This window comes from Narcine bancroftii, chromosome 1, assembly GCF_036971445.1.
Source record: "Narcine bancroftii isolate sNarBan1 chromosome 1, sNarBan1.hap1, whole genome shotgun sequence".
Taxonomy (NCBI): domain Eukaryota; kingdom Metazoa; phylum Chordata; class Chondrichthyes; order Torpediniformes; family Narcinidae; genus Narcine; species Narcine bancroftii.
This window is the reverse complement of record NC_091469.1, coordinates 272105942-272121619: the sequence shown is the minus strand read 5'-3', so window position 1 is coordinate 272121619 and position 15678 is coordinate 272105942. Positions and strand designations below refer to the sequence as shown.

The 15678-nt window shown below is 38.3% G+C and overlaps 1 protein-coding gene across 6 annotated transcripts in view; it reads left to right on the top strand.

Annotated features, from left to right (window-relative positions):
* The window catches only part of dagla (diacylglycerol lipase, alpha), a 203050-nt gene that overhangs the window by 96485 nt on the left and 90887 nt on the right, over window positions 1–15678 (top strand). For 5 of the 6 annotated variants that reach the window (XM_069899054.1, XM_069899074.1, XM_069899049.1 and 2 more), the window contains 3 exons: window positions 372–510; window positions 6209–6296; window positions 15183–15317. In XM_069899054.1, the coding sequence (XP_069755155.1) occupies window positions 372–510; window positions 6209–6296; window positions 15183–15317 (362 nt within the window). The remainder of the gene's footprint in view (window positions 1–371; window positions 511–6208; window positions 6297–15182; window positions 15318–15678) is intronic. The other variant, XM_069899082.1, reaches the window with a different exon arrangement.

Here is a 15678-nt window from a genome sequence, read left to right as displayed (position 1 = left end):
GTTTGTAAGTTCTCTCCGTGTCTGTGTGGATTTCCTCTGGGTGGTCTCGATTCCTACCTCCTTCCAGAGACTTGCAGGGTTAGTAGGTTAATTGTGTGTATTTTCTGGTGTGGCCTTGTAGAGCAGAAGGGCCAGTTACCATGTTGTATCTCTACAAAATTATACTTCACCAACAAAACTACATTGTCGGATGTGAACATAACTCTACACTTGGACAATGTAAATAGAAACAGAAACTTAAGCTAAAATGGATGAGTTATATACATCTATTCCAATTTTTAAATTTACATATACATAAGAACCCAAGTAAAAGAATAATTTTTAATTTCATCAATACTTACAGACATATTCTAACTTTCCTTTACTTCTAGGCATTGTAGCCTGTAATTGGGTTGTAATTCTTAGTGTCTGCATAACTGTAATGTGCGTCTTCGACCGAACAGGAAGAACATTTGTGAAACTTCGAGCAACCAAACGACGTCAGCGAAATCTCAGAACATATAATTTACGGTAAATTGCAGCAGTTTATAATCCTCTGAGATTACATTGTGATGTGGTGGTTAGGAAATTGTAATATAAATTGATTATATTTGTATTGAGGTTAAAGGGAACTGTTACTTTGAAACATATTCATATTATCTACTCTCTTACTAAGCTGTAAATCCATGTTACTTTTGTATTGGAAACTTTCCTACAAACCAGTCACTTCATTTCAATATAAAATATTGCATATGAATCACTTTATGGTCAACTGAAAGTCGTGTTTTCTAAATACCAGGTTATACTTTCTGGGAACACTAACTTGCATATTCTCCCCAATGTTGCTGTTATAACAAACTGAGTTGGATAGCTAAACATTATGTAATGCAACCAGAATCTTTTTTCCTGAGTATGCAAAATTCAATTTTTAATGGATTAATATATACTTTTATGACACAGGATATGCATTAAATAACCAATTTATGAAATGGCAGCTAATGTATTTTTTCTTAAATTGTATTCATCTCTGTCCTTTGAAATATTTATCTATGGTTTAAAGACTTAAATTTTGCAAGGGTAACTCATATTGATCAACTCACCATTCAAGGAATTGTTGATGTTGTAGCTTTCTGGGGAGTGTCATCTGCGAAGTGATTGATCGTGAACATTTCGAATACTGTACAATGAATAATATTTGCATTAATAGAGCAGTTTTAACAAAGATAAATGTGTCCTGTAATTTGGAAGACAGAATAACCAAAGGTAGGCAGCAGAATAGAAGAATATCAAGGGGGAGGGGGAGGTGAGGATGCAGAAGACATTAAGATTGAAATTTGAGAACCAAGAGTAGATTAATGGGCACCAGTGAAGTAATTTTCTGGAGCCAAGAAGAGAAGCCATTGCTGGATATGATATCAGTGTGAAAAGGTTAAACATGCAAAGGCACTGCATCTTGATATAGTGGAGGCACGAGGTGATCCTGTTACCTCAACAAAAGGCTAGAGTTGAAACAGTGGTATTAATGTCCACTACAAGAAGATGACCAATAATGTCTTTGGGGCAAATTCTTCCTTTCCCTAAACTAGAGGCATTGATTTTTTTTTCTAATATCTCTCTGACATTTTGACAGAGTCCTGTGTTGATAGCGTAGAATTAGATCACAAGACCTTCTTGATGTAGGAAGCATAGTACCATAGAAATATATGGCACATCAGGAGCCCATTCATGTTCAGCCTTGAAAGGACTAAAGTTACTTCCACATTGCAGCTCATGCATATTACAATTTTTCAAGTGGTTACCCAAGTACATTCCAGACGTGAAGGTTTCTGCCTCCACCCATCTTTTCTGTACTTGGTTTTACATCTCCACTGTCGATTTTTTTCTTCAAGTCTCCTCTAATCTTCTGACGGATTAAGTTCTCTTGTTATTGGTCCTATTAACTTTTATAGCTCAATTATATATTTTTTTCAGTGTCCAATGTTCCCTGTTGCAGCCGTCTAATTAGCCTCTCCTCATAACTATTATCCAGCTTAATCAGAATGGCTGGATGGTCGCTTTTTGCACAGTCAATCTTTGTGACTCTATGAACTCTCCAATCGAAAAGTGCTGATCATCTTATAAAAAGATGATGAATGAGGAACAGCGCCGAATACAGGAAACCTATCTTCAGAGTGCATTTTACATTTTGGTGGTTTCACTCAACCAGAAATGTACTTTTGCATGACAGTCATCATTATATAAGCCAATACGTATTTTTTTCCGAATAGCTCATTGTGCATCACAAACAACAAATGAGAGAAATCGAAAAAAATGTTTTTGATTCCTTGATATCTCACATATATTGATCAGGATATTATAGAATGCATCTTTTTAAACAAAAAACTGGGCCATGTGATCATGCATATCTATTTGAACAATCACTCAAGATCATGTTTAAGGTCAGCATCTCCCTTTTAACAGCTGCCTCTTAAACATACAGTTGTGTCAGTTGAAATTATCTGCCCATGCCTGTAGTGGAGCTTGAACCAGATTCATCTTACACCAGCTGAAACAAACTTAAAATAGCATTTTGACCTTTAAAGACAAGGAAATCCATATGCATAGCAGTAGAGTATATCATAAAGTAAGATCTGGGTTTTCCCTGAATAACTCATTCTGAGTTCATAAGCAAAATTACAAGATCACACAAAATAGTAGTTTGCAGTTTAGTAAAGTGAAAAGCAAAAGCTAAAGTAGAAAAAAATTCTCTGGCCAGAGTTAAGACATCTCCAGCTATGTTTAATTTGTACACTTAATTTAGTGCAATTCCTGTATCTTTCTTTTAAGCTAAACATATTCTCTCAGAAAGATAACTGGTTTGAAAATAAAACTGATGCATGGACAATTAATAATTTTAGATGGTCCAGAAAATCTAACCCCAGGAAGATTCAATAACATTTGTGATCTGATAATAGAACATGGTCAAAAAACAGTTTGCACCTGAGGAAATCCTCCTTGAGTCAAACAGATGGTTGTAACTAGAGCAGAACAAATTTTAGTGAGGAGTGATCAGATAACACCAGAAACCTTGACAATCAAAAGCATTTGGCAGCTGGATTCTGTCAATTTGTAGATGCGACATACAGTCCCCAATCCTGACCTGGGGACTTTGGAATCAACAAAATGTTCTTGGATTGGCATGAAAGGAGTGAGGATAACTGTGAAAACATCTGAGAATTTAGATTTTTGCCCAGTCTTGGGGTCCATGTAAGAGCTCGGCAAACAAGGACTTGAATAGAAGTGTCTGCAGGAACATGTTTACAACATCACTTTATTTGGATTCATCTTAACTGTCATTAATGAGGCTGAAGTGAGTATAAATGAGCAAGTTAGCAAAAAGGATTCCTAACAGTGTAGCAAATCTGGAGCTATTCCTGTTTAATGACAGGTAGCTCTAAACAACTGCTTGAACTTCCTAAAATTATGAGGGTGCATAACATGGTTTAGCTGGTGCCTCTGTGCTCAACAGCCAAGGAAATAATGAACATGAGTTATACAGCACAGAATTGGGCCCTTCAGCCCATCTTAATGGTCACTGACCATAGTGATCATTCACACCATTTCTATTTGCTGAATTTAGATCTATATCAGTGGTTCTTAACCTTTTTCTTTCCACTCATATACCACTTTAAGCATTCCCTATGCCATCGGTGCTCTGTGATTAGTAAGGAATTGCTTAAGGTGGTATGTGGGTGGAATGAAAAAGTTTGAAAACCACAGTTTTAATCATACTTCATTGACTTGTTATGTGCACAGTTTCATAACTCCAAAGGAAATGGGCCAATGACAATTTTCCTCAAGCAAAATATTTCAGTAACAATTGGGTCTAGAGCAGTGATTCTCAACCTTCCCTTCCCACTCACAAACCACCTTAAGCAATCCCTTACTAATCACAGAGCATCAATAGCATGGGGATTACTTAAAGTTGTATGTGAGTGGAAAGGAAAAGGTTGAGAACCACTGCTCTATATCCCTCTACTACGTTATTATCCAGGTACCTATCCAGTTGCTTTTAACATTGTGTCTGGCTCTGTCATTTTGTCTGGCAGCTCATTTCATATAACCACTACATTCTCTATGCAAAAGCTTTCTCCTCAAATCTCTTTCAAATTTTTCGTCTCTTAACTTAAACCCATGCCCTCTCATTTTTAACTCCCTCATCCAACAAAAAGGACTACTCCATCTATACTGCTCATAATTTCATAAACCTTGATATGTCAGACATTAGCTTTTGACTTTTCAGTGAGAATCAGCCTAGATTCTTCTTCTTTTAACTATAATATGGATGACTTATCCTAGAAAGTGGGTTTGGATTCCATAATCTACTTATCAATTTTATTTTCCCATTTGTTCACCAAATAGATAAATATTCCAAAATATAGCAAATGCTAGAACTCTAAAATAAAGATAGAAAATGATGGAAATGTTCAACAGAGTGGGCAGGGAAAAAGTGAGATAATGTGTTAGGGTGATGATTTTTAATCATTGAATTAGAATTGCCAATCTAGTACTCCAATCTAGATGACAAACCATATGCTTTTCTCTGAGGTTTACGATGCAACAGAAATCCTTTAATTAGCTATAAACATATCTGTTGCTTCTGTGTATTCGAAATCCTCTGTGAATAAATTTAGAACTACCAATATGTTTTTACACTAAACAGTGACTATCCCATTTGAAAAAATAACACAGGATTATGATATGGCTGTTTGGCTGTTTCATTACTTGAAATGAAGGTGGGTTGTCTCCTGTCAGCTATCATTAAAATAGGCTTTGCATCATATTTCAGATTTTTTTTTGTCAGTGTACATGACATCACATACAACTCTGAGATTCTTTTTCTTGCGGGCGAGTCAGAATTTACCCACATATTGATATTGCAAAAAAAAAACCTGAACAGCGTATACATATAAACGCAAACAGATGAATATGAACAATATGACTGCAATACAGAGAGAATTTTTAAATAATCCATAAAGTGCACAAGTAAGAGTCCTTAAATAACCCCCTGATTAAGTTTGTTGTTGAGGAGTTTGATGGTTCCTTGACCTGGTGGTTTGAGTCTATACCTCTTTTCTGATGGCAGCAGTGAGAATAGAGCATGTGCTGGGTGGTGTGGATCCTTGATGATTGCTGCTACTCTCCAATAGTCATGTTCCCTGTAGATGTTCTCGATAGTGGGGAGGGTTTTGTCTGTGATGTCCTGGGCTATGTCCAGTACCATTTGGAGGGCTTTATGCTCAGGGGTATTGGTGTTGCCATACTAAAGCATGATAGTCAAAAGGAAAAGGCTCTAAAAGAATCTTGAATCTTCTTTGTGAGGTTAGAACTCTTCAAGATGATCAATGATCAGATATCAGGAGATGTTTTGAGCCAATCAATCTGAAATCCCTATCCCACCTTCTTTGGTCTTCATTTGAACCAAATTTTAATTTGCTGGAATTGCAATTTAGATTTAAGCCAGATATCGTTCATTGGTCAGTAGCCTACTGCTCATTTATAAAAATGTTCACTTACTGAGACCAAAAGGGGGCCTGTGTCTTGTGTATCTGTAATAGTAATAATCCAGAGCAGAGAAGGAAAATGAGAGGAATATTTTGGTGAAAGTAAAAAGTGATAATTTTGTTGAATGAATTTGTAATTTTGAATGAACTCCACATCACTTTTTGAAACTCTTGACAATGGCATGTTTATTGTTGTATAGTAGAATTTGCCAGGATCATTGGGAGTGAAAGGCAATCCAGATAATCCATTTTTCTCTGAGATACTCTTATATTGTTTGCTTTGAGTTTGAAACTGGGGTGCCAGAGTGGTGTTGCTGTCACATGGCTCCAGTGATCTGGGTTCAACTCTGACCTTCAGTGCTCTGTTCGAGTTTTCACATTCTCACCATGGCAGCGTGAGCTCCTCTTCGGTGCTCTAGATTCCTTCCATGTTCCAAAGCCAAACCAATTGTTAGATAAATTGTCCTGAGTATGGGTGGGTGTTTGAAGAATTGTGAGGGGGAAGTTATTCATGGGCATGTGTAAGAAAATAGGTTATAGTGGAATAAATGGCATGGAATCAATAGAATTGTTCAAGGGCTAGCATCAATTCAATGGGCCTAAGGATTCCTATGTTATAAGGAAATATAATTCGAAAGACCTAGTGTATTAAACTTTAAGATTAAATATATGTTTTTTAACTATAGTCATCGTTTGGAAGAAGAACAGGCAAGTAGCTGGAGTCGACGATTGAAATTTTTTCTTTGTTGCACCCGCACACAGGACACCCAGAGTGTAAGTATCATTGATATACTCTGTAAATCAATCTGTGGTTACTACAGATGATTGTAGTTGATACCTGTCTGACATTAGGCCTTGTTTGTACCAAAGTTCTTTTCATTATTATTTAATGAATTTAAATACCTCTGCTAAATCCTTAGTGCAAAAAAAATCTAGATTGTAATGGGAAAGAGATGTGATGTTGAATATTTTGTTATTTAGATGAGACGGAATCTATTCCCTGAAAATTATTTTCACTCAAATGCTGAAACACACACTTTAAATGCAAAAATGAATTTGTTTTCACCAATCTTGCAGGCAGTGAGCTCCATAACTACTCTGCATAAAAGGTTTATCCTTACATCAGTAATAACTAAGATCTATATATCTAGTCTTTTCGCTGCCCACTGCAGGAATAGCTTCTCTTTATATACTGCATCTGACACAGTTATGATCCTTTATGTTCCCATCATCTCCTGAAACTTCATTGTTCCAAATAGAACTAAATGCTGTGTTTAAAAAATACTTGTAGCTGTACTAACTCTTTGAAAGAATTATCCTGTTGGTCAAAGATTAAATTTCTTTCTCCAAAGCCAGATTAATTACTCCTTTGCATGTGTGCACTCATAGAAATTATTATTTAGTTTGGCTCCAGCACTCCCTCAGGAAGTAATTTCTACTTGCAGATCCTTCTGAGTTCATGTCTTGCCCTTAACAAATCTCTTACCATTTTTGTTCAAGTAATTCTGTCATCTGATGATGTAGAAAAGCCCTGCCAGCACATATCATCTGGGCAGTGATTCTTTTCAGCAAATTGACAAAAGATGTGTTGAATTCACTACATAGAAGAGAATGACCAGCTTGCCGCTGCCAGAATTATATGAGTCAATTTTTAAAATAATTTCTGAACAAGTGAATGCAAGGTGTTGTCACCTGTAATTTCATCAACCTGTCTTTGAAGATGGGAGTTGCATATTCCATTTTCCAATGCTCTGAATTTGGCCTGGCTGAAGGAGAATTATTCAAGCCATTTCCCCACATGGAAAGATATAATTTTTAAGAGCCTCAACAACATGTATTTAAATATTTTCACATTATGTCTTGTGATTTAAACCATTTTCAGTATTTACTAGGCTCCATGCCGTAGCATCTCACTTTCACTCTTGTTTATGTGAGCACCAATTGGAGTAAATTCCCTGGCTTCAAAAATTAAAATGTGGAAATACTGGAAATATTCAGGGGACCAGGTAGCATTGGTTAAAAGAAAGAAATTGTTAATTTCTCAGGTGAATAGGCTTTTAGAATTGAAGGGAGGCTAGAGAAAGGAAAAGAACAAAAGGAAGTGAGATTCTGGTTTCTAGCAGAATGTGCAGTTCCTTTTGTTTTAATTATACCAGACATTCTTGATAATATCTTGTGGTGCGCTGTTAGACAGAATCAGACACACACAAGGTAAAGACTGAACAACAGGCTTTAATCCACAAAAACCTCCACAGAGCCAGGCTGGCTGTGGCTGCAGCAATTCAGTGTGAGGCCTCTGGAGGCCGGCACAGGCTTATATCCCAGAGGATGATTGGCTCCCGATCGGGTGGGGCTTGATCCATTCAGGCTGACTGATTGGCAGCCGGCCAGGTGTTGTCTTGTCCCCTTACACTTCTGCAGGTACAGAGATTGCCCCCTGCAGTAGGCTGGTAGTGTACCACCACATATCTTACTCTTTGATTTGCAATGATCTGGCAAATATGAGAAAAAGGAAACTTGTAAATCAAACAAAGCCCTTCAGAACGACAAATAGCTCATGATTTCATTATTCAAACCATAGTTTACAGGGCAAGATAGAAACTACATGGCATTCATAGCACAGTGACCTGCTATTGAATTTATTTGTAGAAATTTGTGACAAAGTTATGAAGGTCAAAATTGATTGGATAAATTGATTATTTTTTGTTTATTTGTCTTTAGAAGAAGTGTGCTGTTAAACCTATTTCTATTCCTACATTTGAAATCTCAAAATAGCATTTGTTGAGCATATAATAAATTAAAGCTCACATTGGTGCTTTTCACTGATGCACTAAATGACAATTAGGTGCAGACTTCCCTTTCTCGATCTCTCGTCTCCATCTTGGGAGACAAATAGTCTACAAACATTTTCTACACACCCACCAATGCCAAGTTACCTCAACTACACCTCTTCACATCCTGTCCTCTGTAAGGATGCCATTCCTTTCTCTCAATTTCTCCAACTCCATCACATCTGTTCCCAGGATGTTTTCCATTCCAGATCATCTGAGACGTCCTCCTTCAAAATATATGGCTTCCCCTTTACTGCCATCAACTCAGTCTGTTCTCGAATCTTCTCTATTTACTGCACATCTGCCCTGGCACCCTCCAGCCCCACGATGCATCAAGGACAGAATTCCTGTTGTCTTCACCTACCTCCCCACCAGCCACCACATCCAACCTATTAATCCTCTGCATTTCTGCCATCTACAATGTGATCCTACCACCAGGCATATCTTCCACTCTTCGCCTTCTGCAGAGACCATTCCCTTCGTGACTCCCTCAACCACTCATCCCTTCCCACTGCAGGAAATGCTACACCTGTGCCAACACCTCCTCCTTCACCATCAATGTGCTTCCAAACAGCCCATCCCAGTGATGAACTCTTCATTTGTGTATTAGGTGCTCCCATTGAGGCCTCTTCAACATCAGCGAGACTGGATGCAGATTTGGAGATTGTTTGGTTGAGTACCTTTGCTCTGTTGCTGCAATAGTGGGGACCACACAGTGGCCTAACATTTCATTTCTGCACTAACTTGTTTCTCCATGACCTCATGCACTGCCAAATTGAGGAAGAACGCCTAATATTCTGTCTAGGCACTCTCCAATCAGATGGCATGAATATTGATTTCTCCAGTTTCCATTAGGTCCCACCCCCGTCTTTCCTTTTCCCTCTGTGTTCTATCCTCCATCTCTCCACTCCCTTCCATCTCTATTCAGAGAGCTATTCTCTTCCCCTTTCACTTCCAGCCCTCCCACCCATATCCACCTATGACCTTTTGCCTATTGGCCTGTTTTCGTCCCCCTGCTCCCTCTTCACTCCTCTCCCCACCTTTTTATTCTGGGACCTGCCTACTTTCTGCACATACCTTGATGAAGGGCTCATGATCAAAATACTGGTCATATATCTTTGGTTTATTTGGCCTGTTGAGATTCACCAGCACTCTGTATTAAACTACATTCAGAGCGATGGCAGACTTTCTCGTTTAACTCATATACTGGAGCTCTGTGCAAAAGAAGTGTGTATTTATTTACAGTTACTAAAATATTGCATCTGTAGTGTACTACATCTGCTATGCAGGATAGGTGAGGTAGTCCTTTAGGGCTATATCTGCCCACCTAGTCTCTTGATGCACCGTGCCTGTTACTTAAGTCGTAGGTACCTCAAATTCTGGGCTCTGCAGGTTTGCCTCAGCTCCTGAAAATGTGTGGGGAGTAGGCGAAGGTTGCAGTTAAAGACCAATGAAAATCAATGGATTTCTATGATTCAGCACTTCTTCTCCCGGCCCACTTCCTACTCTATGTTCAGATCCTTAGGGATCACCCATTGCTGGCCAGCATACCCTACAGGGATTGGAGGCAAGAGGACAGGCTGATATGAACAGGAACCAGACTTTCTCACACCACGTCAAGTTTGGTCTGAGCTTTATTAGCTTAAATTCATATCCTGCTGTAGATCCAACTGCACTCTACCACTTGGTCATAGGACTGTGTCTGGGGTACTGCACTGGCCGACATGTTGCATCAAGGTGAAAGGCACATTGAAGATGTGGAAGATGGACCAGCATGGGGACAGTGACTGGAAAAGTGGGGATGCAACAGGTTTGTAGTGAGAAGAGCAGCAAAAGCTCAACTAAAAATATCAGATACTGGGAATGTAAACTTAAAAATCTGTTTCTTCTGAGTCACTTTTGAAGGGGTTTTGTTTGTAAATCTAATCTCTTGAAAAATAGTTATACTATCAGGTTAAAACAGGCAGATAAAAATATTTGTGGCTAGCACTCAAAATTGCAGGTATTCCTCATGGATTATCAACTGCAATGAGATGAAGCCCTCAAAATGTGAACTTTGCATCTACAATTGGTGAGACAGATCAGAGAACTTGAATATTCAGACTTTTGTTCTGTTTCTCATCCTGCTAAAGTGCCTCAATGAAGACTGAGAATTTGTTTGTAATGGGGTAGAACCGTCCAACAGCAGAGTGCTGTTGTATTAATGTGTTTTGAGCTACCCAGGAGCAGTAGAGTACCCTGGAAGATGCACTCATGGATCTGACATTTTTCCTGGCCTCTGGATTTTGCCTGTAGACTAAGGATGTTCTATATCTTCTGAGATGGGTATACTTTGCAATGGCCACTCAGATTGCAAAATATACATCAACTTTGCTGATGTATATAATGCAACCCAATCATTTGAGTGGAGTTGTTGTCATCAATAAAAGGTAACATTAATTATTTTTCTTTTAATTTCTCTGTAGATTTTTGTTTTTATTAGTTTAACATGGTTTCATGTGCAAAAAGAATACATATAAGAAAAATAGGAGCCCTTCAAGCTTGCCCCTCATTCAATATGAACATGTCTATTCTGATCTTCTCAACGCCTCTTCTGCGCTATAGTTGCCCAATCTTTCAATAATTCATTTGTCTTTTCTTTAAAGAACTTCAGGGACCTAGTTTCCACAACTCTCTAGGGAAGAGAATTACAGAGATTCATAACTAACAGTTAGAAGAAATTCTTGTACACCTGTCTTAAATAATTACTCCTTAAAGTATAACCATATCTCCTTGTTGAAAGCTCTCCCACTAGTTTTGATTTTTTTTGTTGTAATTCTTTATCGCACTATGAACCATATCAACCAATATATTTACAGATGCATCTCTTTAAATATTCACAGTGACATTTTCTCTTTTTTCCCTCCATCCCTCCCTTCCCCCTTCCCACCCCCTCCAAAAACAGTAAATATTGAACATATAAAATATAATAAAACAATATCTTTATACAAAAGGAATACAAACAAAAAAGACGTATCATCTACTTATTCACATTAAATCTGATCGTGTTTATCTTATCATTTTAGGTGCTGGTGGTCCTTGGCCTGCTCTTTCTGTTATGTTCCATATATGGTTCCCAGGTTTTTGCAATCATTGTAACTTTGTCTTTTAAATTATATGTGATTTTTTTTTTCCAATGGGATACACTTAAACTTGATTATATATTCCGTTAATGTTTGTAGTCAAATAGTCCAACGTGGCCATCTTATATCTTTATTTTCACTTCTTTTCCGTCTCTTCACCACCTCCATCCCTTTTTTCCATTACTGTTTTTTAAGTTTTCCTTTTTAATCTCAATATATGACAACGCACTTAAGACATGAAATACTCCAACAATCCCCACAACCCTTTAACCCCAAATGAACCTCTGCTCCTTGGATTGCCCCTTGTCCCTTGACGGCAACCACAACTCCTTTCCATTCGGTTGGCGAACTTACTCGCAAGCGTCAACTGATTTCACAGTGACCATTATTCTCCCCCCCCAGCCCCCCCCCAGAGAACACTATTTTCCTATACTTATAACAAAGCTCTCTCTCTCTTTTTTCCCTTCTTCCCCTACTCTTATCCATCTTTAAATCTTTATATATACATTATCTTTACTTTATATTTTTACATATTTTTGTATATTTTCTTGCCGGTCATCCTTCTTGTCACTCCTCTTCCTCCTCCTCTCTTCTCCTGTCCTGCAAATGTTCAGCAAATTCATGGGCTTTCTTTGGGTTCAAGAACAGTCTATTCCATTCCCCAGGAATGAATACTGTGAGTACTGCTGGATGTCTTAATATAAAGTTATACCCTTTCTTCCATAAAATTGTTTTCGCCATGTTGAATTCCTTCCTCTTCTTTAAAAATTCGAATCTTATGTCCGGGTAAAAAATATTTTTTGTCCCTTATATTCCAATGGCTTATTGTCTTCTCTAACCTTCTTTCTTGCCTGTTCCAGTATGTTTTCTCTTGTCGTATATCTTAGAAATTTTACCAATATGGATCTCGGTTTTTGTTGTGGTGGCGGTTTCGGTACTAGCGCTCTATGCACCCTTTCGATTTCTATTTCTTCATGTGAATCTGACCTTCCCAGCACCTTCGGGATCCATCCTTTTATTTATAAATTCCTTCATATCTGACCCCTTCTTTGCCTTCTTTCAGGCCCACTATTTTTATGTTGTTTCGCCCACTGTAGTTTTCCAATACATCAATTTTTCGTGACAATAAATCTTGTGTCTCTTTAATTTTTTTTTTGCTCTCTTCCAACTTCCCTCTGAAATCATTTATCTCCATTTCTACAACAGCTTCTTGTTCCTCCACATTATCTACTCTTTTCCCTATTTCAGTCATGACCAACTCTAAGCTTTGCATTCTGTCTTCACCTCTTTTCATTTTTCTTTTGATTGAACTAAATTCTAATGATAGCCATTCTTTTAATGACCTAATTTGTTCTTCAAAAAAGGCTTTATCTAAACTTTGTCCTTCTATTTTACCTTCTTCTTTCCTTTGAAATTCTTGGTCTTCTTCCTCTTCTTCTGTGTCTGTATCTATGTCTGTGTCATTTTCATCTCTTCTCTGTATCTGTGTATCTTCATCCTTCTCTGGTGAGCTGTTTCTGTATCTTTGTTCGGCCTCCAGCTGCTGTGTCTCCTGTTGTTGGGCCCCCTGCTGCAAGCCGACCCGCCGCTAGGCCCCGTGCTGCAGGCCGACCCACCGCTGGGCCCCGTGCTTCAGGCCGACCCGCCGCTGGGTCCCCTGCCGCAGGTCGTCTCCCTGCCGCAGGTCGTCTCCCTGCCGCAGGTCGTCTCCCTGCCGATCGCCCTGTTGCCGTTCACCCTCTTCCAGCCCTTCATTCTCTTTCTCACCAGTCTTTTTTTCTTGCTTGCTTCCCCCAGTCAAACGCCCCGATACTGGGCGTCTCTCAGCTGGCCGCACCTCAGCTGAGTCCCCCTCCCGCCAGCGTTAATCTTTTCTTTAACTTGTGCACTGCACGTGCGCAACTCTTCGCACATGCGCAGTTGCGCACCTCTTCTTGGCACCGAGAGCCATTTTTGGAGTCCGCCGGTCAGGAGGACACCGCTCCTCTGGGGACTCACCAACACCGGAGGTCGGCCGCTCCTCTCCACGGTGGCTCTCTGCTCCGACGTGCAGGTAAGGCCTTTTTTCTTCTCCAGTGATTTTCCTTCTTCCCTTTTCTCTGTTATTCTTTCTTTTTCTCTTTTGGGTGTCATCTTCTGTCTCTTCTCTGTGACTTTATCTTTCTCTTCCTGTATTTTATGTTTATTGAGCTCTGTTTTTTCCACACTTTTTTTTTCTTTTCTCTGGAGAGGGCTGTTTCCACCCAACCAGCCACTACTCCATCGCGTGACTCCCTCCCCACTAGTTTTGACTTTAATGTAATTTTTACATTTAATTTCATCTGTTTTTAAATGTCCGTGAATATATGACACCCTTAAAATCAACAATGACTGTACAAACACCAAAAGTAGAGCTGAGGCCTCAGGGTACATTGTCCAAAGGCTTTACCACCACTTATGGTCAATTCTACTCACAGAACAATAGAAAATGAGATTTTCTGATTATTGGCAGCAATGTTGCCAGATTAACAGGCTGGTGGGTTATATGGAATTCAATTTGACCCATTATCCTGGGCCTCTCTATCAGGTAAAACTATTTTCAACTAATGCATGGCAAGATGTTTTACTCAAGCTATTTAGCTCTAATACATTGGAGAATATTCCATAATGCATGCCCTAATATGATTTCCTCTACAGTGATAAGCATAAATAAATTAAAAATTGACATGTTGGTTTGAACCGTTAAGACAAAAACTCTATTAAGAGGTCTTCCTAATTCTCATTTCTTTTTAATATTATCTTTTACATTTTTGTTCCTTTTCTCTTTATATTTTAATTATTCTTCATAGTTATTGACTGAATTTTTTTTATTGTTTTCTTTTGCTAGATTACAAAAAAATGTGCCAGCCTTGGCTCATTGGTAACATTCTTGACTCTTGCACCAGATATTTGTGAATTCAAACTCCATTTCGGATATAAGCAAGGAACTTTATCTCTATGTGCAAATTGCAAGATATTACTGAAAAAGTGCAGGGATTTCTCTAAAAACAAAGATGGAAACTTTAGCATCTCACAGAAAGTACCCATCTTAAGGAATACCAGAAAAAATATATACTTAATGGGATTTACAATTCTGAAACTCAATTAAATCTCTTAGAGAACATTGCAATTGATTGTTTTACCACTACTTACAGGTGTATAATTTGTTGATCAAAAGCCAAATGGAGAATGACCAAACTAGCTTAGATCAGTGGCTCAAGAGACCTTGCTTAAGCACATGTTTTTTTCAGCAATTTTTCCTTGGCTAAGTTCTTTAATGATTTGGAGGTGCCTTTACAGCTCAGTCTGCAATCTTGAAGATGAGAGCTAAAGGTGACCCTGGGAGCAGTTTTACACTGACAGTCTTCAGATGGAAAAATCCAGAAAAATTTCAAGGTTCCTTTTATTGTATTTCTACTTGAGGATGTTCCTTTGAGGAGTTATAGCAGTTGAAAACTAACTGGAAGGTGTCATGCTTTGCATTGCTTTTGTGTAGGATATTTAAGATTATTAAAATTCTTTTGCTCATGAATTCAACATTGGAATAAATCTTTTCAAAATACATGATAATCTCAGAAGTGATGTGTTTGTAATAATTTGTTCCAGTTCTCAGAATAAATAATGTATTAAGCATAGTTTTAAATGAGAGCAGTATTTTGTTTAATCATTTGGCTTTTTCTGTTTTACAGGATGCCTACTCTGAAGTTGCTTTTCTTTTTGCTGAATTCTTCCGAGACTTGGACATTGTACCCTCTGACATAATTGCTGGTCTTGTATTGTTGCGCCAGAGACAGAGGGCTAAACGATTTGCTGTCTTAGATGAGGTAAACAATTTTTAATGAGTTTTGTACTGGAGGCTTTAAGTTCCATGTTTCGATGTAACACAACAACGTAAACAATCGTGTTGTTTTGCTGCAAGGGAGTGTGCAGCATTGTGAATGTGCATCAGATTGTGTTGCTGGTCATTTGGGTTATCTCTGGAAAGGCTTTCGACATGATTCTGAGGGATAGGATCAACTTGCATTTGGAAAGGCAAGAACTGATTAAGAACAGTCATCAGCATGGCTTTGTGTATGGGAAATCGTGCCTCATGAATTTAACAGTTTTTTTGAAGAGAAAACTAAGGAAATTGATGAAGCCAGTGTTAACAAAGGTGTTGATGCCAGATGATCAATGTCACAGCTC